Source organism: Acipenser ruthenus, unplaced genomic scaffold (assembly GCF_902713425.1).
Source record: "Acipenser ruthenus unplaced genomic scaffold, fAciRut3.2 maternal haplotype, whole genome shotgun sequence".
Classification (NCBI taxonomy): Eukaryota; Metazoa; Chordata; class Actinopteri; order Acipenseriformes; family Acipenseridae; genus Acipenser; species Acipenser ruthenus.
Genome location: NW_026708322.1, coordinates 32695 through 54945, shown reverse-complemented (window position 1 = coordinate 54945; position 22251 = coordinate 32695). Strand labels below are relative to the sequence as shown.

The 22251-nt window shown below is 46.0% G+C and overlaps 2 protein-coding genes across 2 annotated transcripts; both read right to left on the bottom strand.

The window, feature by feature from the left end:
* Positions 1-1798: 1798 nt before the first annotated feature.
* LOC131731603 (tumor necrosis factor ligand superfamily member 13-like) lies at positions 1799-8843 on the bottom strand. Its single transcript, XM_059020817.1, has 6 exons — positions 8278-8843; positions 5820-5916; positions 5547-5594; positions 4807-4925; positions 3923-4076; positions 1799-3216 (listed from the first exon to the last, which is right to left on the bottom strand). The coding sequence occupies exons 1-6, from the start codon at positions 8536-8538 to the stop codon at positions 3107-3109; spliced, it is 789 nt and encodes a 262-aa protein (XP_058876800.1). The 5' UTR covers positions 8539-8843; the 3' UTR covers positions 1799-3106.
* Positions 8844-12051: 3208 nt separating this feature from the next.
* On the bottom strand, positions 12052-21659 carry LOC117970469 (protein mono-ADP-ribosyltransferase TIPARP-like). The gene is made up of 6 exons (XM_034918254.2): positions 21335-21659; positions 17598-18300; positions 16205-16382; positions 15533-15720; positions 14868-15116; positions 12052-13365 (listed from the first exon to the last, which is right to left on the bottom strand). Exons 2-6 carry the CDS (start codon positions 18290-18292, stop codon positions 12915-12917), a joined length of 1761 nt encoding a protein of 586 aa, XP_034774145.2. The 5' UTR covers positions 18293-18300; positions 21335-21659; the 3' UTR covers positions 12052-12914.
* Positions 21660-22251: the final 592 nt, after the last annotated feature.

The following is a 22251-nucleotide window of genomic DNA, read 5'->3' as shown; positions in this document are numbered from 1 at the left end:
CTCTATAGACTCTGGGCTGCACAGTCACACACATATACAACACACGCTTTGTTTTTTTTTCAAGGTTTTTTATTTGATTACAAACACGGCTCAGTTATTTGATGACTGTTCCGCATTAGCAGATCGCTACAACAATTCAGAAGAGTGCGTTCCTCGAACCCCGACCCCGTGCACGTTTTCTTTCTCTTTTTTTTTTGTTTTCTCGCTCTCTTTCTCCGGGTCGTGAGGCGCTTTTTTCACCTGCTGTCTTCTCCCGTCAGTGTTTGCTTTTTTTCCCGTGCCTCCTGCGGCGCCTGCGCCGTTTCAGCTTCGTGCTGGCATGTCGTCTCCTTCTCCTTGCCATGTTTGCGATGCTTATTTTTCAGAAATCCGACGCTTAAATACCTTTCCGGCGTATGACGTCACCGTCTCCGAGTCCCCAAGCCACGCTAGCCGTGACGTCTGTCTGGCATTGTGACCTCACGCCTCCTGCCCCGCCCCCCTCTGTCTCTCTCGCTGACGCGTTTACTGCGCCGCTAAAAAGTTTAAAAATATTAACATATGAATTTGTTATTAATATTTTTAGTAAATGTACTGATGCTTGATGTTAAAAACCAAATTAAACACAGTAGATAGATTTGGGATTTATTCTCGTAGCCTGAACTAAAGGTAAAATACACAGTAAAGTTTTAACCTATATTCATAAATAAATTCACAATTTTCTGTATTTTCCTCACTTTGTTTGTCTTACAATGACACATATTAAAGCTTAACGAGCAACAATATAGGCAGACTTTTCTATTTTGGAGCGTGTGCTGCTGAGTGAACCTTAACCTTTGAACCTCATGGGATGGGCATTCTATTGTGACATCATCGTGACGTCATCCACAGAATTCTTCATAACAAGTTGACTTTTTTTCCCACACAGCTCAAGAAAGGCTTTTGTCCGAAACGTCTTGAAAAATTATTATTATTATTATTATTATTATTATTATTATTATTATTATTATTATTTAAACCATCTCGTTTTCGTTTCTGTACACGGTAGTGATCTATCCTTTCAAGCTGTTGATATATTAATACATTTCACCCAGCTGAAGACGGACTTTACTTTTTCAAATTAAAAAATATAGAGAGAGATGCAGACAGACATATATAGACAGACATAGCAGCAGTGTGGAGTAGTGGTCAGGGCTCTGGACTCTTGACCGGAGGGTCGTGGGTTCAATCCCAGGTGGGGGACACTGCTGCTGTACCCTTGAGCAAGGTACTTTACCTAGATTGCTCCAGTAAAAATCCAACTGTATAAATGGATAATTGTAAGTAAAATAATGTGATATCTGTATAATGTGAAATAATGTATAATATGATATCTTGTAACAATTGTAAGTCGCCCTGGATAAGGGCGTCTGCTAAGAAATAAATAATATATATATATATATATATATATATATATTGCTTTTTCAAAATATCCTTTATTTTAATCAACTCCAGAGGATAAACAGCCATAGCAAAAACGCATTCATGTTACTGTCTCATCACCCTGAAATGTAAGGAAAGCACATTCAAATCACAGAACCAGAGACACTTCCTGTGTTTGGTCCTCAATCAGACACACAGCCCCACCCGCACGCCAAGGGCGTGTTAAAGCTGTCCAGGTCATCGTGAATCACAAAATAAGAATTTAAAATCGAGTCTAACTCTGGACAAAACCAGCGCTCTAGCAATATCGAGGGCATTAGACTTTACAGTCCCACCCACCCTGTGTTTTTCCTGCTTTATAAAATTGCTAGCTTGTCCCAGTATATTATTATTATTATTATTATTATTATTATTATTATTTATTTCTTAGCAGACGCCCTTATCCAGGGCGACTTACAATCGTAAGCAAATACATTTCAAGTGTTACAATACAAGTAATACAATAAGAGCAAGAAATATAATAACTTTTGTTCAAGTGTGACAAACCACAATTCAATAATACAGCAGATAATAGTGATAGTTACATCAGGATATGAAAAAATAGTGATAGTTACATCAGGATGTGATTAAATACAAAATACTACAGGTTAAACACTTGGCAGATTACAGTATTCTGAAGTACAGGATTAAATGCAGTAAAATAGGGGGCAGATAAGAGCAAAATAAAGCATATTTAAATGAAGGGTGATAGTGTCCCAGGATACAAACAGAGGAGTTCTACAGGTGCTGTTTGAAGAGGTGAGTCTTAAGAAGGCGATTTATGTATCTATCTATCTATAGATAGATAGATACATAAATCAATCATGTACGTCCCTTTTTACCATTTTAAAATCTATCTTATATATATATATAAATGATACAAGAAAAAACAAGCTTGCAATACTATTTTGTTTGCAACGAGGCCGCCCAGGAGTATTGTGTTTTTATTTGTCTTTAATTCAGCTATAAGTTCACGGAAGCAGGAAGATCGTGGAGCAGAACACTTCCATCAGGAACAGTAACACGCTGACCGCGGCGTGAGAGTGCCCGCTCCGCTCCCGTTCGCGGGTTAGGGGAGCCGAGAGAGCGCTCCTCCCGCCCTGGGAGCCCCCGCTCCCGCCTGTAAGAACTCGAAGCCCTCCGTTGCTTCGTGACCTCGCCGCTCTCACCCCGCGACTCGCGGGCGGCCTCCGTTTAGCCATGTTTGACTTTGACAAACTCGTAGTTTTTTTGTTTTGTTAGGCAACGCTGGCCGTGACATCACGAGTCAGTGTTATGACATCACGATGTTGTGTTATGACATCACGAGTTTTTGAAATCCACATTTTTTTATAGTTGTACTGTATATATACAGTTTTTTTTAATACCTATAATGAATGCGCAATAGAATGCACTTTTATAAAAGGGTACAGACATTGTATTTATTTATTTATTTATTTATTTATTTATTGATTAATTAATTAATTTATTTATTTTAAATACATAATATTCTTCACACATACAAACGTGTAAATAATGTTGTAAGGTTTATTTTTTCTTGTCTCGGGTCTCTCTCCTCGTGCACTGAAAAACAAAAGTCTTCTGGCACAAACCATTTCTCAAAAAAAAGGGGCGGGGGTGAAAGTGACATTCGTTCAGACTGTCTCTGTGTGTGTCTAGCGCCCTGCTAAAGCTGGATCACCCCCATGAAGGTGGAGTGATCTGCTAGCTGGATCCCAGCGTTGAACCGCGGAACGGAGAGCTGCAGCACAGAGCCTTTCTCCAGAAAGTAGACGCCTGTCAGAGAGAGAGGATGTCAGGACAGCACAGCACAGCCACGCCTTACACAAATACCCTGCAGTCAAAACACAGCACAGCACAGCCATGCCTTAACAAATACCCTGCAGTCAAAACACAGCACAGCACAGCAATGCCTTAACAAATACCCTGCAGTCAAAACACAGCACAGTGCAGTAAAGCAGAGAGGTCTGGTAAAGCATAGGGAAGCATTGTAAAGCACAGAGAGGTCTGGTAAAGCATAGGGAAGCATTGTAAAGCACAGAGAGGTCTGGTAAAGCATAGGGAAGCATTGTAAAGCACAGAGAGGTCTGGTAAAGCATAGGGAAGCATTGTAAAGTACAGAGAGGTCTGGTAAAGCATAGGGAAGCATTGTAAAGCACAGAGAGGTCTGGTAAAGCATAGGGAAGCATTGTAAAGCACAGAGAGGTCTGGTAAAGCATAGGGAAGCATTGTAAAGAACAGAGAGGTCTGGTAAAGCATAGGGAAGCATTGTAAAGAACAGAGAGGTCTGGTAAAGCATAGGGAAGCATTGTAAAGCACAGAGGTCTGGTAAGTTCGGTTTTATTCCCAGAGAAATGTTTAAAGAGACTTCGTGGGGAGGGGTGATAAGACTCCCTTCTCTGAGGGCGTCACCGTGCTGTTCACCTCTCTGGACGAGGCGCTCTGCAGAGCTCGTGGTGTGAGAGCGAGAGGCAGCACTCACCGGCACTGAAGCAGGTGTTGTAAGCTTGCTCTGCGTTCTCCGGCATGCTCGTGAAGCAAGTCAGCAGTCTGGTCGACTCGTTCCCTCTGCTCTCTCCCCCCCCTACCTTCATGACCACCTGACCCATCAAGAAGGTCCAGTCGTGGAACAAGACCTGAAACCAAACACCAGCGCTTCAGTTCAGGTTCGGGGTCCCCCGAGGGTCTCCCCTGGTGAAGGCACTGCCGCGTGGTGTGCAGGGGGGATTCGCACAGTCAGGGGAGCGCAGGGGTTCCCGAGGGTCTCCCCTGGTAAAGGCACGTCCGCGTGGTGTGCAGGGGGGAGTTACACAGTCAGGGGAGCGCAGGGGTCCCCGAGGGTCTCCCCTGGTAAAGGCACGGTCGCGTGGTGTGCAGGGGGGAGTCACACAGTCAGGGGAGCGCAGGGGTCCCCGAGGGTCTCCCCTGGTAAAGGCACGGCCGCGTGGTGTGCAGGGGGGAGTCACACAGTCAGGGGAGCGCAGGGGTCCCCGAGGGTCTCCCCTGGTAAAGGCACGGCCGCGTGGTGTGCAGGGGGGAGTCACACAGTCAGGGTAGCACAGGGGTCCCCGAGGGTCTCCCCTGGTAAAGGCACGGACGTGTGGTGTGCAGGGGGGAGTCACACAGTCAGGGGAGCGCAGGGGTCCCCGAGGGTCTCCCCTGGTAAAGGCACGGTCGCGCGGTGTGCAGGGGGGTGTCACACAGTCAGGGGAGCGCAGGGGTCCCCGAGGGTCTCCCCTGGTAAAGGCACGGCCGCGTGGTGTGCAGGGGGGAGTCACACAGTCAGGGGAGCGCAGGGGTCCCCGAGGGTCTCCCCTGGTAAAGGCACGGTCGCGTGGTGTGGAATGCTAGCTGCCCTGTCATTACCTGGCTGTATATGTAGTAGAATCCATCCTCCTTGATGGCAGTGGCAGCTGGGCTCGGTTCAAAGGCGTTCCCCTGCAAGGAGCTGGCTCTCCAGAGGATTACAGTGCTGTCCACAGCTTCTGTGAACACAAATACTAAACAGAGTCAGCCGGGCGGTAAACATGGAATGAACTGGGCAGCAGTGTGGGGTAGTGGTTAGGGCACTGGACTCTTGACCGGAGGGTTGTGGGTTCAATCCCAGGTGGGGGACACTGCTGCTGTACCCTTGAGCAAGGTACTTTACCTAGATTGCTCCAGTAAAAACCCAACTGTATAAATGGGTAATTGTATGTAAAAATAATGTGATATCTTGTAACAATTGTAAGTCGCCCTGGATAAGGGCGTCTGCTAAGAAATTAATAATAATAATAATAATAATAATGATAATAATAATAATAATAATGCTGTGTCACTCTACAAGGACGAAACCGGGCCGTGTTTCAAATCCTTTATTACTTCCAAATACCCACATGATGTTCCACATTGAACGCTGTTGATCGGACACAGTACTCACCGCTAGTCTTAACAGATACAGGCAATGGATGAGATCCCCTGGACCCCTGGAGAGACAGCCTCAGAGTGACGCGCCGATGGTCCCCATGATTAATGGGAGGTGTTTATTTTTATTAAATCTGTGTATGCCTCTGTCTGATATTTATATTCTCCTAGGCCAGGGTTTGGCAAAAGTGATTCGCACTCACCGTACGTTTCCGTGGAAACCGGCACCAGGTGTAGAATAGAGCGCCGCCCTGCAGGAGAAATTGAGGAACGACAACAAAAAAGGTTGGACTCGCTGTAACAAAATACGGGAGGCGTTTTACAACAGGCAGGGTATTTTATGCAAGGCTATGCTGAGATGCAGGGTGAAGGGAGGTGGGTAGGGTCGATTAGTCTCTAACTAACTGGAGGCAAGTGCAGTTTAGACAGCCCTTGATCTGCCCCTCCTGCTCTGCACTGTCATGCATTTTACTCACGTGTTCGTCCGCGTTCCTCTTTGTCGGACTGCCTCCTCCGCCGGCTGGATGAGTCTTCACCCCGGAGCTGCGCGGCTGCAGAATCCGCATAGCGGCCCTGCATCCGGGATAAAGCGATAGGCAGGGTAACCGGCGTGTTCTTCATGTAAACGGCGGGTGATGTTATTTTTCCTCAGTTTGCCCGCCGATTTAAAATCAGCGCTAACGGGGGTCTGTGGAACCAACCGTTAAGTAGATATTTCTACAAGGGAGAGGGGTGTGTGTGTTTAAATAGATAGTCTATAACAATCTATAAATTGTGGGAATTACTGACAAAATAATAATAATAATAATAATAATAATAATAATAATAATAATAATAATAATAATAATAATACTTTTTCAATAACGTCAACCGGTTTATGTAACCCAGCTAAAGTTCCTAAATTAAATATTCTGTGTACAGATTAGTATGTATTAGAGTTGTGGTTCTTTCTGTTGTTATACCGTCAGCGTCCACCAGAGGGCGGTAGTGGCCCGTACCGAAATTTCACCAGCTTGTGTGTTTATATTTTATGAGACTGTGAACCGGAACTGAATTGCAGCTCACTTTCCTGCAAGCTAATTAACACAGAATCTGAGTTCTGTTATTGTAACGATTATTATTATTATTATTATTATTATTATTATTATTATTATTATTATTAATGATCTGTTAACTCATCAAGTACCATTGCCCTCATTTGCGAACAAGCTGCAGCGTTTTTATTTATGTATTTATTTTAACTTCGACCTGTTTGAATTTGAATGTTTTCCTCTTTAGCTGTATTATTATGATTACTTTCTGTAATGTTGTAAATACGTGCGTAGTGACGCATCACTGCAACGCTCTTGTGCAGAGTTACAATGTACTTTAATACCGAAATCGTTTTTTGCACGGTCTACGTAAGCACGCATCTGTGTCAGAAAAGGGTTCGGGTTACATCGTGCAAAACGATCGACACGTTAAAGTTCATTGTGACTGCGCTGCAGGACGCGGTAATGACGTGGAAGCACACGTGCATTCACTAACTAACTGCTATTGCAATTTGGAGACACTTCATCGAAGTGTTACCCAAGACTCACATTCCATGGAATCAGGCAAACAGTCTAGCATGATAAATCTGCCTGGAGGCTCCTGCAGTTTCTCCCCCTGCAGCTTTTCCCATGGTTATACGATGCGGTTACCCGAGTTTGTCATGTTTTTATATATATATATATATATATATATATATATATATATATATATATATATATATATATATATATATATACAGCAGTGTGCAGATGTATTTGAACACCTGTTACTTCCGTCCTGTTTAATTTGCGTATGAAATTAAACCACTGGATCTGAAAATCTTTAGTCAAAATAGACACAGTGACTGTCTAATTGATGACTTCAACAGGCCAGACATGCAATTGATTTAAAACGGTAAGAGGAAAGGATCGCGCAGCCACACATGTTAAAATGCAGGACTTTTTTAGATGTCTAATTAAAGCACAAAGCGGTCTGACATTTTCACCCATCATGAGAGCCTGTTGTTTCTACATCTGATTACTGAGCTGAAAATTGAACCCCCCCCCCCCCCCCCCCCCCCCAGGTGTTTTCACGCAGGCAGGTATATGAAGGAGATCAATGACACACCTGGAGCTGTTGTGCTAGATTTGCACACTGCTGTCCATACCCAGACTGAACCTGGTAGACAATGCAGCCTTTTAGAACCGGAACTCAGAACCTCAGAACTGTCTCCGTGTTCTTAGAACACGCCTCTGCGAGTCACTCAGGTTTGCATGCAGGCAGGTACAGACAGGAGATGAGGGACGCCTCTGGAGGGGGTCTGATAGATTTGCACACAACTAATATATATTTATATGCTTGATCATACATCTCTAGGCTTTGCAGTGCTTGCCTGTTCTTTACCACATTTCTGCTGTGCTTTATTACACTTTGCTGTGCTCAGCGATTGCTCCAGACTTCACAAGATCACACCCCTTTAAATCGGGGGGGGGGGGGGGGGGGGGTTGTAAAGTTAACCCTTCCGCTCCTGGTCTTTGTTCCAAACCCTGTTCTGTCAATCATTAAACTGAACCAACAACCGCTCGGTCTAGCCAGACTCTCAAGTCTTTCATGATCTCATATCAGCCGTTAAACTCTTTCAGATGCACAAGGAACCAAACGCTTGTTGTTCAAACGGTTTCTTACTCTTAAAAAATACATTTTGAGAGCGACTCGCTCAAGAGGAGGAAATTGACCATCTGAATCCAGCCTGTCAGTACATTTCAAACCCTGTTTCCCATTGCAAAAAATAAAGTTAGCATCATTTTTATTTGAGGGGGGGGGGACACACATGCCCCCCTTGCACCTTTTAAAAGGGGGTCGACCTGGAGTGGAATAACCCACCCTTAGTTTGGCCAATGCTTTAAAATCCACCTCGCCTACCTGACATTGCCCAGCAACGCAGCCTCCCAGCTCCTCCGAAGTTTCTCTCTGGAGGTTCCGCGGCCTCCCATTGGCTCGCACGAGCATTTCGAGTTCCGCCAGCTCCCCTCGCAAGCCCTCTATCTGCAGACGCTGAGCGTAGAGAGCAGCGGCGCAGGCCAGCAGCCCGAGCAGGGCCCCCGAGGCCAGGCAGAGAGACGCAGGAGACAGGCTGCGCTGCAGCTTGTGCCTGGAGGGCTGCTGGCATCGCTCCCAGGACATCTTGCACACAGATCACACTGTTTATTTATTTTTAAAAAAGACAACCACAGAGTTGTATAAAAGAAACAAACTAGAAAAAAAAAACTTGGAAGTTTCTCGCAGAGAGGATTGGATGAGACAACGCAGCGACGCAGGCATGCACAGCACCCGTTGAGAGACTGTGTGTGTGCCTTTCAGTTATTGCTGGACTGGGATCAAAAGGGAGCCAAGCGATCACACAGATAGGGTGCCAAAGCGTATTACTCACATCCTGTTGGCATGTGCCACAAGCCAGCTGAAGGACAATGCCCACATTATCTCATGAATGCTGTTGCATTGCGCTGGAGAAGCCCACAGCTGCAGCAGTGGCAATGTGTTCGGACTGCACAGATTATTATTATTATTATTATTATTATTATTATTATTATTATTACTGTATTGATTTGGCAGGCCCCTTTATCCCAGGTGACTCACGCAGGGGTTACAGGGCAGCACAGGGTTACAATGCAAGCTTCATATTGAAACACAGTGTAGTTTACAGCCAGTGCAAATAATAACACTACTAGAATACAATATGAACTAGGATGCTATGTATAATAATAACACTACTAGAATACAATGTGAACTAGGATGCTATGTATAATAATAACACTACTAGAATCCAATATGAACTAGGATGCTATGTATAATAATAACACTACTAGAATCCAATATGAACTAGGATGCTGTGTATAATAATAACACTACTAGAATCCAATATGAACTGGGATGCTATGTATAATAATAACACTACTAGAATCCAATATGAACTAGGATGCTATGTATAATAATAACACTACTAGAATCCAATATGAACTAGGATGCTGTGTATAATAATAACACTACTAGAATCCAATATGAACTAGGATGCTATGTATAATAATAACACTACTAGAATCCAATATGAACTAGGATGCTATGTATAATAATAACACTACTAGAATCCAATATGAACTAGGATGCTGTGTATAATAATAACACTACTAGAATCCAATATGAACTAGGATGCTATGTATAATAATAACACTACTAGAATCCAATATGAACTAGGATGCTGTGTATAATAATAACACTACTAGAATCCAATATGAACTAGGATGCTATGTATAATAATAACACTACTAGAATCCAATATGAACTAGGATGCTGTGTATAATAATAACACTACTAGAATCCAATATGAACTAGGATGCTATGTATAATAATAACACTACTAGAATCCAATATGAACTAGGATGCTGTGTATAATAATAACACTACTAGAATCCAATATGAACTAGGATGCTCTGTATAATAATAACACTACTATCTGACAGACGCCTTACAGGTGTTACAGGGCAGCGAAGGGTTACAATGCAAGCTTCATATTGAAACACAGTGTAGTTTACAGTCCGTGCAGTTGTAGAACAGATGCTAGTGCGGTCCGGGCGATTACGGTGTGCAGCTCCGCCGCGCTGAAGCGATCGTGTTTGCTCAGCTTCTTTCCTGTTTGTTTTGAGACGGCGCCAGGTTTTTCTTAAATGCAAATAGTTTCTCTAGTTTACAAGGGTCAAAGAGGCACACACACACACACACACACACACACACACACACACACACACACAGATAGTGCTGTTGGTTGCGACACAGGTGAAGGTCGGGTGACGTCATTGCCCCGCCTCTACGAACTCGGTGAAGAATTCTCGAACGCGCTGACGGGTGTTCTAGTGTTTGCACGCGCAGTTTTGCTGCAGGGTTTTTGCACGCTGGAAAATAATGGCCATTGCATGCTCTCACACATCTATCTATCTATCTATCTATCTATCTATCTATCTCTCTCTCTCTCACGCCGTTTGTCTTTTAAAATAAAATAAAAAGTTTACTGATTTTAAACGAACATAAGACAGATGTTAAAAAAAAAGCTAAACTAATACATTAAATACTCAAAACTAAATGCTAAGGATTGTTTTGAGAGAGAGACGTCAGTGTTGTTTTCAATGTACCCGTGACAAAGGCGTGCGCAACAGACCGAAACGCTGAGAAATTGGCTATTTTGAGCGCAGACTTGTAATGGAGGGGTAAGGCGTGCCTCTTAATCTCTGCTGGCCGTGGTCTGAGTTTCTGTGTGTGCTCTTCACTAGACCGGTGGAGGCAGGTCTAAAGGTTTCGCCGCGCTGCTGCTCAATGATAGGCGTGCTTCACTTTCTTTGACGGGTTTCGTGTGATTTGCAGAGCTGTGAAACTCGGAACCCGCCCGTCCGCTGCCGAGCTCAGGGGGAAGTGCGAGAGGACCGAAGCGGAGAAACCGGCTCGGTGATATCTTTGCAATAGATACCAGGCACAGGACGGGGGGAGGAGAGGAGGGGGGGGGGGGAGGGATTAAACATTAACTCTTTGTGTCCCGAAGGTTAGCATAGCATATGGGGGGGGGGGGCATAGCAAAGGAGCGACACGCCACACGTCTCGAAAAAAATAAATAAATCTTTCTCGGCGTCTCCAAAGCATTGAATACTGTTTGAATGCTTTTTTTTTTCGGGGGGGGGACCGGTTATTTTTAATCCTATTATTATTATTATTATTATTAATTTCTTAGCAGACGCCCTTATCCAGGGCGATTACAGTCGTAAACAAAAATACATTTCAAGAATCACAGAGCAAGTAATAATACAATTAAGAGCAAGATAAATACAATGACTTTGGTTCTAGCAAGTACAAGAATATGACAAAATACGATTGTTTCTCGTTGCCTTCTCTTAACTTTAAAAACTACCCCAAATTCTGTGATTTAGTCCCAGAATTCCCAAAAATGTGTGATACCCAGAAGCTGTCAATCCTGCTGGGGGAAGACAAACACACAGCCAGACTGGCTGGTCAATACGTGGAGACCTGTCATAGCCTGAGGGACAGACCGTGAACACGTCACACTAGAGAGGGAAAAGTGAGAGGGAGGGAGGGAGGGATTCTGTTTAATATAGAGAGAGGGAGGGAGGGAGGGGGTATTGTTTAATTGAGGGAGGGGGGATTCTGTTTAATAGAGGGAGGGAGGGGGATTCTGTTTAATAGAGGGAGGGAGGGGGATTCTGTTTAATATAGAGGGGGGAAGGGGGTACTGTTTGATATAGAGGGGAAGGGAGGGATTCTGTTTACTGTATTAATATAGAGGGAGGAGGGATACTGTTAGTATTAAGAAAAATTCTTTGTCTGTATATTTGAGTTGGTTATGCCATGTATGTGCTTTGGCAACACAATTATTTTTATTGTCATGCCAATAAAGCCAATTTGAATTTGAGAGAGAGAGAGAGAGAGAGAGAGAGAGAGAGAGAGAGGTTTGTTTCGGTTGAGTGAGTCAGTGACTGACACGGCAATCACGAGAGAGAGAGGGAAGGAGTGTGTGAGAGAGGGAGTGTGAGAGAGGGAGAGGGAGTGTGAGAGAGAGAGGGAGTGTGAGAGAGAGAGGGAGTGTGAGAGAGGGAGAGAGGGTATCTGCAGCCCTGTAAAATATCAGAACAACAAGAGTGAGAAAGGGAAGCTTTTTATTTTTTGTGAATACACTGCATTTTTTTTTCTTTGTACAAACGTTTTTTAAAATAAATAATAGGAATACAAAAAATACTACATAAAAAACTGTTTATCTGTGAAAACACAAGACGAAACTGCATGGTTAAGAGCAAACAAACACATTTAAAAAATAATAATAATTCCTGAGTGTTATAAAGATTCTCGTACAGTTTAAACAAATCTCCCAACACGCTGTCCTTTTCAACACGATTTTCCCACCGCAAAATCCGTCACAGCCCCGACTTCAAGACTCGTGCAGGAGACTCGAGCGACGCGGGCTTAAGTTTACTGTCCTGCTCCACGGGGCGAAACGACAGCCCTCAAAACCAAGCCCAGCGAACACGAACGAGTCGGTCCGCTCCACGCTGGCCTTCATAAACCAGGGCTGCTGCCTCTCGAACCTCCTCGCTGGCTCTCTGTGCTGCACAGTCCTGTTCTCTCCTGGCGTCTTGCCTTTTTACGCAGTTTCATTCTGTTAAGTTCGCAAGCTGCATCTCCCGGTTTGTGAATCGCTGAATTGCTTTCCGCTTGCAGATCTGGATACAGGAGGGTGGGGGGTGGGAGGGGTGGGTGTTCGGTTGGCGGGTGCTTCCTCGTCCGAGAAAATAAGATCTGGTCCTGGTTCCTGGCTCCCCTTCCCTTTCATTCCATTCCTGGAGCTTGGGAAACTATCTTGGCAATCCGTGCCGCGCTGGGTCGAAGGAACGCCTCGGGTTTCAGGACTCTCCTTTTCATTCTTTTACCTCTGTTCCCCCCTTCTCTCTCCCTCCCTCCCTCCCTTCTCTCTCTCTCTCTCTCTCTCTCCCTCTCTCCTCCAGCTTTCACTCCACCGTCACCGATGGCTCCAGCTCTTTGTATCGAATCAGGAAGTAAGGGTAGCACTGATCATTCTCAAACACCACGAACAGAGCCGGCTCGGGGAGTTTATCCACGCAGGAGTTGTACAGATCGCTAGCGGGGTCGTCCGGGTGGATCGGCGGGGGGCGGCGCATTTCGGGCCGGCCGGGGGCCGAACGCCCCACCAGGACCTTGCACAGGAAGACGTGGTGCTCCCCCTGCTGGTCTCGGGGGGCGTAGCGGTGGGAGTAGGCCGCGGTACGTGCGAAGTAGCAGCCTTGCCCGTAGATGGCGGCATGCTTGCCAGACAGCCGCGGGTCCAGGTTGTGTTTGCAGATGGCCTCGATGGAGGAACGGGACGTCCCGTGAAAGAGGTGCCGCTCGTTGCGGAGTCTCTCCTCCGGGCTCATGCGCCGGGACATGTGCTGCTTCTTACTGGAATAAAAAAATAAATTCAATTTTAAAATGTTTTCCTCTCCTCTTGTATATTAATCATTGAGGCCGGTATTTTTGCAGCCTCCCCATGGTCGCCCTGTGCGTTTGCCATTGTTTACCCTGCTTGCCATGTTTAATGTGCTTTACCACACCTCTCTGTGCTTTACAATGCTTCCCTATGCTTTACCAGACCTCCCTGTGCTTTACAATGCTTCCCTATGCTTTACCACACCTCTCTGTGCTTTACAATGCTTCCCTATGCTTTACCAGACCTCTCTGTGCTTTACAATGCTTCCCTATGCTTTACCACACCTCTCTGTGCTTTACAATGCTTCCCTATGCTTTACCAGACCTCTCTGTGCTTTACAATGCTTCCCTATGCTTTACCAGACCTCTCTGTGCTTTACAATGCTTCCCTATGCTTTACCAGACCTCTCTGTGCTTTACAATGCTTCCATATGCTTTACCACACCTCTCTGTGCTTTACAATGCTTCCCTATGCTTTACCAGACCTCTCTGTGCTTTACAATGCTTCCCTATGCTTTACCAGACCTCTCTGTGCTTTACAATGCTTCCCTATGCTTTACCACACCTCTCTGTGCTTTACAATGCTTCCCTATGCTTTACCAGACCTCTCTGTGCTTTACAATGCTTCCCTATGCTTTACCAGACCTCTCTGTGCTTTACAATGCTTCCCTATGCTTTACCACACCTCTCTGTGCTTTACAATGCTTCCCTATGCTTTACCACACCTCTCTGTGCTTTACAATGCTTCCCTATGCTTTACCAGACCTCTCTGTGCTTTACAATGCTTCCCTATGCTTTACCAGACCTCTCTGTGCTTTACAATGCTTCCCTATGCTTTACCAGACCTCTCTGTGCTTTACAATGCTTCCATATGCTTTACCACACCTCTCTGTGCTTTACAATGCTTCCCTATGCTTTACCACACCTCTCTGTGCTTTACAATGCTTCCCTATGCTTTACCATACCTCTCTGTGCTTTACAATGCTTCCCTATGCTTTACCACACCTCTCTGTGCTTTACAATGCTTCCCTATGCTTTACCACACCTCTCTGTGCTTTACAATGCTTCCCTATGCTTTACCAGACCTCTCTGTGCTTTACAATGCTTCCCTTTGCATTACCACACCTCTCTGTGCTTTACAATGCTTCCCTATGCTTTACCAGACCTCTCTGTGCTTTACAATGCTTCCCTATGCTTTACCACACCTCTCTGTGCTTTACAATGCTTCCCTATGCTTTACCAGACCTCTCTGTGCTTTACAATGCTTCCCTATGCTTTACCAGACCTCTCTGTGCTTTACAATGCTTCCCTATGCTTTACCAGACCTCTCTGTGTTTTTTTTAAATTTATTTAGGGGGCACACAAGTTCCTTGTACCATAAAGGGTTAAGGAAATACACAGACCCAGCACAGCAACATATATTAAAATTAATTAAATAAAAAATAAAACTCTTTTCTTCTCTCCACACTACTCACCACTTGTACTTGTCCCAGAGGAAGGGGTTCTGAACGCGAGAGATGCCCAGGAGGAGGTAGCGAGACTCGGGCATGGTCTTGTGGAAGTGCTGGTAGACCACGCGGAAGGCTGGGTCCTCGAGGGTGAGGGGAACCTGCTGGAAGTACAGGGAGGGGTCCAGGGGGACCCACGTCTCGGGGTACGGGCTGCTCTCTGCGGGGTTCAGAGGGGCGGAGGGGACACCCGTGGAGGGGCTACCGGAGAGCGTTCTAAAAAAAAAAAATTAAAAATTAAAAATTCAAAATTGAAATAAGACTCTCATTGCATTCCTGGTTTTAAAAGTCTCTAGCAAGCTGTTGCCCACCCTGCCTCAGTAGTCATTATTATTATTATTATTATTATTATTATTATTAATCATTTAGTCATTTAGCAGACGCTTTTATCCAGAGACTAGGGGGGTGAACTCTGCATCATCAACAACTGCTGCTGCTGCTGCTGCTGCAGAGTCACTTCCAATAAGAGCTCGTTTGTTTGACGTCTCATCCGAAGGACGGAGCACAAGGAGGTGAAGCGACGCGCTCAGGGACACACGCACACACACACACACACACGCACACACACAGGGAGTGGTGATTTGAACCTCCTGGTATCGAGCCCCTTTCTTTTAACCGCTGCACCAGCGTACCTGAGCTGGGGTAAGAGCACAGCAGGGGATTGGAAGAGGGGTCTCACACGGAGGTCTCGCCTTCGTCCCGTCGACACGTTGAGCTGAAAGCACTCCTTGAGGGACAGGAAATAGCAATGCAAGGAGGAGGAGAGAGAGACGAGGGGCTGGTTCATACTGAGAGCGCTGGAGATGGTGGCGCTGAACTCCTGTTGAGAGAGAGGAATAGATCAGAAGATTGCAGGTATGGTCTTTACAAATGGACAAAATACTGACATCAAAAAGTAATCCCATCTTTTAAAGACCTTTTTTCTGAATTTAACTGCAGGGGGGAAGAGAGAGAGAGGGAGACAGACAGACAGAGAGAGAGAGGGAGAAAGAGAGAGATGAGGGAGAGAGAGAGACAGACAGAGGGGGAGAGACAGGGAGAGAGACAGAGAGGGAGAGAGAAGGAGGGAGACACAGACGACAGAAGGAGGGAGAGACAGACAGAAGGAGGGAGAGAGACAGACAGAGAAGGAGGGAGAGACAGGCAGACAGACAGAAGGATGGAGAGACAGACAGAGAAGGAGGGAGAGACAGGCAGACAGACAGAAGGATGGAGAGACAGACAGAGAAGGGACAGTTTGTTTGATTGATTTAATTGATTTTATCCAATAAAGAGGAGTGGCGCATCCTCTCCAGCCCCGGTACCTTGGAGTACTCCTCCCAGCCCGCCCCGTCTCTCCAGTAGTATCTGTACTGGGTGTGGAATTCCCTGCTGGGATCCGGCGCAGTGCTGAGCCGGCGGGCCGCGTCGTACACCACACCCCCCCCGCCCTGCCAGCGAGACACCTTCATCTCATCCAGACTGAGCGTGGCAGCCTGGTCCCTGAACGAGGAGAGAGGAGGAACATCATGAGGAGCTCGTCATGGGGAAGCATAGGGAAGCACAGAGAGGTCTGGTAAAGCATAGGGAAGCATTGTAAAGCACAGAGAGGTGTGGTAAAGCATAGGGAAGCATTGTAAAACACAGAGAGGTCTGGTAAAGCATAGGGAAGCATAGGGAAGCACAGAGAGGTGTGGTAAAGCATAGGGAAGCATTGTAAAGCACAGAGAGGTCTGGTAAAGCATAGGGAAGCATTGTAAAACACAGAGAGGTCTGGTAAAGCATAGGGAAGCATTGTAAAACACAGAGAGGTCTGGTAAAGCATAGGGAAGCATTGTAAAGCACAGAGAGGTCTGGTAAAGCATAGGGAAGCATTGTAAAGCACAGAGAGGTCTGGTAAAGCATAGGGAAGCATTGTAAAACACAGAGAGGTATGGTAAAGCATAGGGAAGCATTGTAAAGCACAGAGAGGTCTGGTAAAGCAAGCTGTTTCAGCACTGGGGCAAAAGCTTAGTAAACCACAGCATCCAATGAGAAACAGCCGCTTCAACAATGAGAACCAATGAGGACGAGCGAGGTCTGCAATCGCACAGGAAGCTGGTGTGACTTCCTGCATGAGGCTGCAAGCTGCCAGGTGTGTCCCCTGCTGTCTCTGCTGCGTGTGAATCAGCCCTCCCTCACTGTGCCTCTGTCAGCTCAGCTATGAAGAGGAACAGGTTCACTGACGTGACAATACTGGAAACGCCCCATCACTGAGCCTGGCTTTTACTGTGGGAACCTTTTAGAAGGGTTAGTTTATCCTGTTTTTAATCTGCATTACCACACCTCTCTGTGCTTTACAATGCTTCCCTATGCTTTACCAGACCTCTCTGTGCTTCACAATGCTTCCCTATGCTTTACCACACCTCTCTGTGCTTTACAATGCTTCCCTATGCTTTACCACACCTCTCTGTGCTTTACAATGCTTCCCTATGCTTTACCACACCTCTCCGTGCTTTACAATGCTTCCCTATGCTTTACCACACCTCTCTGTGCTTTACAATGCTTCCCTATGCTTTACCAGACCTCTCTGTGCTTTACAATGCTTCCCTATGCTTTACCACACCTCTCTGTGCTTTACAATGCTTCCCTATGCTTTACCAGACCTCTATATGCTTTACAATGCTTCCCTGTGCTTTCCCATGCTTTCTCACACTGTGCTATGCTGCCCTCACTCACCGCACACGCAGCGTGACGTAGCTGTGATCCGGGCTGCAGTACAGCCTCTCCAGGAGGTCGTTGGCCTCCTGCCCGACGCTCTCCCAGCGACAGGTCCCTTTCCTGCGGAGCTGCCAGTGGTAGGGGAGGGCAGTGTGGTGGAGCGGGCACTGGCCCCCCTGCGGGCAGCGGCCCCCGAGGAAATCCGGACAGATGCTGACGCCGCCCTGCTGGTGGGTGTGATACTGCAGCTGCTGCAGGAGGTCCAGCACCCCTTCCAGGGTCAGACCCTCCTCCCCGTCCAGGGGGGTGCCGGAGAGGCTGGGGGGGGCGCTCTCCGCTTTGCTCAGCTCCTGCTCGACCAGTTCAGAATCCGGGAGGGTCAAGGGCTGGGGGTCTGGTTTCGGGGCAGGGCTGCCCGGGACTGGTACAGTGGAGTCTAGTATCAGGCAGTTGCCCAGAGAGAGCTGGCTGAAGGCTTGCTTGCGATCCTGCTTCACTCTCCTGTGCAGCATCCGAAGCCACACACGCCTTCTCCTGCAGGACCGGCTCTCGTCCAGGACCCCCTGTTTGGGGAGGGAGAGGGGGCTGCGGAGGGGGAAGGTGGGCTGTCGGAACTGCGTGGGGCTGGCTGGGTCGTAGGGCGCCGGGGGGGGCAAAACGGAAAGGTCGTGGATCGCTGTGGTGCCCTGCCGGGTCTGCGCTTGGTCTGCCATGTGGGAATCTGTGGAAAGAAAATAAGTTTTAGATAGATATAAACTGTGAGAGGAGGCTCGGGGGTCCAGCGGTTAGAGAAAGGGGGCTCGATACCAGGAGGTTCAAATCCCGGCTCAGCCACTGACTCCCTGTGTGTGTGACCCTGAGCGAGTCACTTCACCTCCTTGTGCTCCGTCCTTCGGATGAGACATCAAACAAACGAGCTCCTATTGGAAGTGACTCTGCAGCAGCAGCAGCAGCAGTTGTTGATGATGCAGAGTTCACCCTCCTAGTCTCTGTGAGTCTCTTTGGATAAAATCCTCTGCTGAATGACTCATTAAGAATCATAGCAACATTTAGGAAGTGGAACACATGGTGCTCTGAAACAAAGGGAACCCGAGTTTATCTACGAATGCTAATCATGACATCACTCACAGAATCTTTATTTGTGAGTGACGTCGGGATATGCAAATTACAGCTTACAAGAGCCAATCGAATCGCGTGGAAGTCGCCAAAAGGATTTTTTCTTTACAGTGTGTTTTCACAGCGGGCGAAACAGACTTTAGTTTCTGACTTGGATTAAAACCCCACGTGATTTGATTCGCGCTTGCAATGCGATTGTGTAATTATACATAATGAGATTGTGTAATGAGATTATAGAGAGAGAGAGAGAGAGAGAGAGAGAGAGAGAGAGAGATGATTAAAACAAGCGATTTTAGCTAAATGTGTACAACGCATGTTACTGCTGTCCCGTTAACAGAACATATCTGGAAGCTTCACGTTTGTTTTTTAACCAAAAAGTTGTCCAGCTTTTAAAAACCAGCCCGCGGCCGCCCTGGCTGGTCTGCGCCGGAACGTCACCCCTTCAGAACTTGATCACGCTTTCAAAGAAAGGCTGTCACGCCAACAAACAAATCTCTCCCCCCCCCCCCCCCCCCCCCCTCCTCCCCTCCTCCCCTCCTCCCCTGAAACGCCTTGCACGGTACAAGAAGACTCGAGTCTCCAATCCCTCCCTTCCCCCACCCCTTCCCGTCGCATTGCTTCTTACCATTAACTACCGAATCTAATGTTCTGTATTTATGCGGTTCCTCGTTATGGCTACAATCTGCTACGTCCTGTTTTGAGCCGGACAGACGCGTTACAAGTGTCCCCGTATTCAGAGAAGGGAAATTGCACGGCCGCGCTGCGCAGCTCAACACCCAGAAAATGGAGGTCTGTCCTCGTCACTGTGGGGCTGGTTGAAAACACCAAGACGTTTCTAATTTCCGATCTTCGGTTTCTTATTCAAAGCATCTAAAGGGCTGCATATCTGCAGAATTAACAGCTAGGTTTGGACTTTTGCTGAGGAAAATGCGCGTAATCTTTTATAATACAGTGACCGAGAAATGAACTAATACCGAATGTGTGAAGACTCGGCAGCCTTGCTGTTAACTGTCATTCTCAAAGCAACACTAACAGCACACACCGGGCATAACGATAATAAAGACTAGGATCAGGAAACGAAACAAGGCTTTTAAAAACAGAGGAAGAACTTCAGATAAACCTGCAGTAAAAACCAACACCCGAACACCATTATAATATATATATATATATATACACACACACACACACAATATCACTTACAGCCTACATTTATACAGTAATAATACGTGTTAACAGCGTGACGTTATAGTGTGTGTGTGTGTGTGTGTGTGTGTTATGTGTGTCTGTGTCAGTGTGTGTGTGTGCGTGTCAGTGTGTGTATGTGGGGGTCGGTGTGTGTGTGTGTGCGTGTCAGTGTGTGTGTCTGTGGGGGGTCGGTGTGTGTGTATGTGTGTTATATGTGTGTGTGTCAGTGTGTGTATGTGGGGGTCGGTGTGTGTTGTGTGTCTGTGTCAGTGTGTGTGTGTGCGTGTCAGTGTGTGTGTCTGTGGGGGGTCGGTGTGTGTGTATGTGTGTTATATGTGTGTGTGTCAGTGTGTGTATGTGGGGGTCGGTGTGTGTTGTGTGTCTGTGTCAGTGTGTGTGTGTGCGTGTCAGTGTGTGTATGTCTGTGGGGGGTCGGTGTGCGTGCGTGTCTGTGTGTGTGTGTGTGTGTGTGTTGTGTCTGTGTCAGTGTGTGTGTGTGCGTGTCTGTGTCTCTCTGTGTGTGTGTGCGTGCGTGTGTGTGTCAGTGTGTAAACTAACATCACAGGCGTCTGTTTTTCAATTCAGCTAACCCGCACAAGAAACGCAATGTTTGTTTTTGTTTTCGTTGTTCAATGCTGGATTGAGATTGGGTAGGTTTGATTCAGTATAATAAATACACAGCCTTGTTGTATTTATTTGTCCCCAGTACAGCTTGACACTGCCCGTAAGAATCCCCCCAGGACCGAGTCAGCATTTCAACATGATGAAATATCTGTGTTGTATTAATTCAGCGAGTTTAGAGACCGCACGGAAATGAGTCGATGCGGAGAGATGTTGTTTCAACGCCGCTAATGACGTCAAAGAAATCACCAGTTTTACTGCAACTAATTTTTTTTAAAAAATGTAAAAGTACGACAAAATGATCGCGGTACAGTACCAGCAGAGCTAAAAAAAACAAGCCCAATACAATGCATGACGCATTTACCTGAAGCCCTCTGTAACTTTAGAAAAGAAACGATTAATACGGTGAACACGGTGGCTGTACTGCTACCTAACTAACTTTTTACTTGTTTTGTGTTTTATAAAATAGCTACCAGGAGACTGATCATCATAATAATAATAATAATAATAATAATAGTTTAGGTCTGCTGTACAGTCGTGTGTTTTGTTATACTGCAGAACATCCGTATTGTCTCCGTGTAAAACATGGAAGTTGTTGACTCTTTTGCTTCAGTCTGCAAATTATTCTTAAGCCATCTTAAATCGTGAAGAAAGGATTTCTGCAATATTGTAATGTGTCTTCGTCGAAAAAGTATTATTAATAATAATAATAATAATAATAAGATCGATCTCATATATATATATATATATATATATATATATATATATATATATATATAATCCTCCAAATTCTATTTTGCACATTTCGGGTGTTTGTGTAATGCAGTACTTGCCGTTTCAGTTCAAATTCCCTTCCTCCTCCTCGTTCCTCTTCTTGTTTATGTTTCCGTTTCTAACACCGCCAGCCAGCAAGCACTCCCTGTGTTTATGGAGCTGTGATCCCGCTTGGCATCGCTTTTAACCCGGTCTCAGAGTCCTTGTGTTTGTTCATCCACGACTCTCATTGCGGTCTTCAAACGAGAGCTTCGCCCTTAACTGGGTTTCGCACAGCCACGCCTCCTAGCGGAGGTTCGGGGCGGGGCCTCTCAGAACGCAGAAGTCCGGAATTCTGACTCTAGAACACTGTGACGTCAGCGTTCCTCTGGCTGGTTAAGATTACGATAACAAGCGTGCGCATGGTTCTTCAATCGCACCTTTCCCAGGTTTCGAAACAATAATAATGTTATGCAAAAAAAAAAAAAGAAAACAGAAAAAAAACCCCAGCGTGTGTTTAACCGTAACCCAGACGCTTCCTGGTTACTTTGCGTGCGTTTGCACAGTGACAGTTTACAATAGTTTCACGAAATTAAAGTAAGTGTGTGTGTGTGTATATATATATATATAAGATTTACTAAGGGGAATGTCTGCAGAAAGTTTTGAATTTACAGTCTGCGATCTTGAGTAATTAGTGATGCAATTACACCCCCCCCCCCCCCCCCCCCCCGTCCAATACCCTTTGCACCCTCCAGAGCTTCTCAACCCTGGTCCTTCCCCCCCTGCTGTGTCGGCTGGTTTTCATCCCAGCTGAGCTCTTAATTACTTCGCTGAACTGATTCATTTGCGTAATTAGACCCTTTTTTTAATTGTCCTCGGCTCTTAAGAGGTTGCAGATTTCAAGTCACTGATAAAATGTTACGGCTAACTGGAAATCTGCAGCTGTTTAAGAGCTGATAATTTCTAATGTGATCCTTTGTAATAACTGTAAGTCACC

Bases quoted from the DNA above. Each gene is read 5' to 3' on its own strand.
- LOC131731603 (XM_059020817.1), bottom strand. From the start codon at position 8,538: ATGTCCTGGGAGCGATGCCAGCAGCCCTCCAGGCACAAGCTGCAGCGC. The intron at 5,917-8,277 runs GTAGGCGAGGTG...TCCCGGATGCAG, and splicing joins GCGTTGCTGGGCAATGTCAG to GGCCGCTATGCGGATTCTGC. The intron at 3,217-3,922 runs GTGAGTGCTGCC...TCTCTCTGACAG, and splicing joins CAACACCTGCTTCAGTGCCG to GCGTCTACTTTCTGGAGAAA.
- LOC117970469 (XM_034918254.2), bottom strand. From the start codon at position 18,292: ATGGCAGACCAAGCGCAGACCCGGCAGGGCACCACAGCGATCCACGAC. The intron at 16,383-17,597 runs GTGAGTGAGGGC...CTCCTCGTTCAG, and splicing joins TACGTCACGCTGCGTGTGCG to GGACCAGGCTGCCACGCTCA. The intron at 15,721-16,204 runs GTACCGGGGCTG...CTCTCTCAACAG, and splicing joins GCTGGGAGGAGTACTCCAAG to GAGTTCAGCGCCACCATCTC.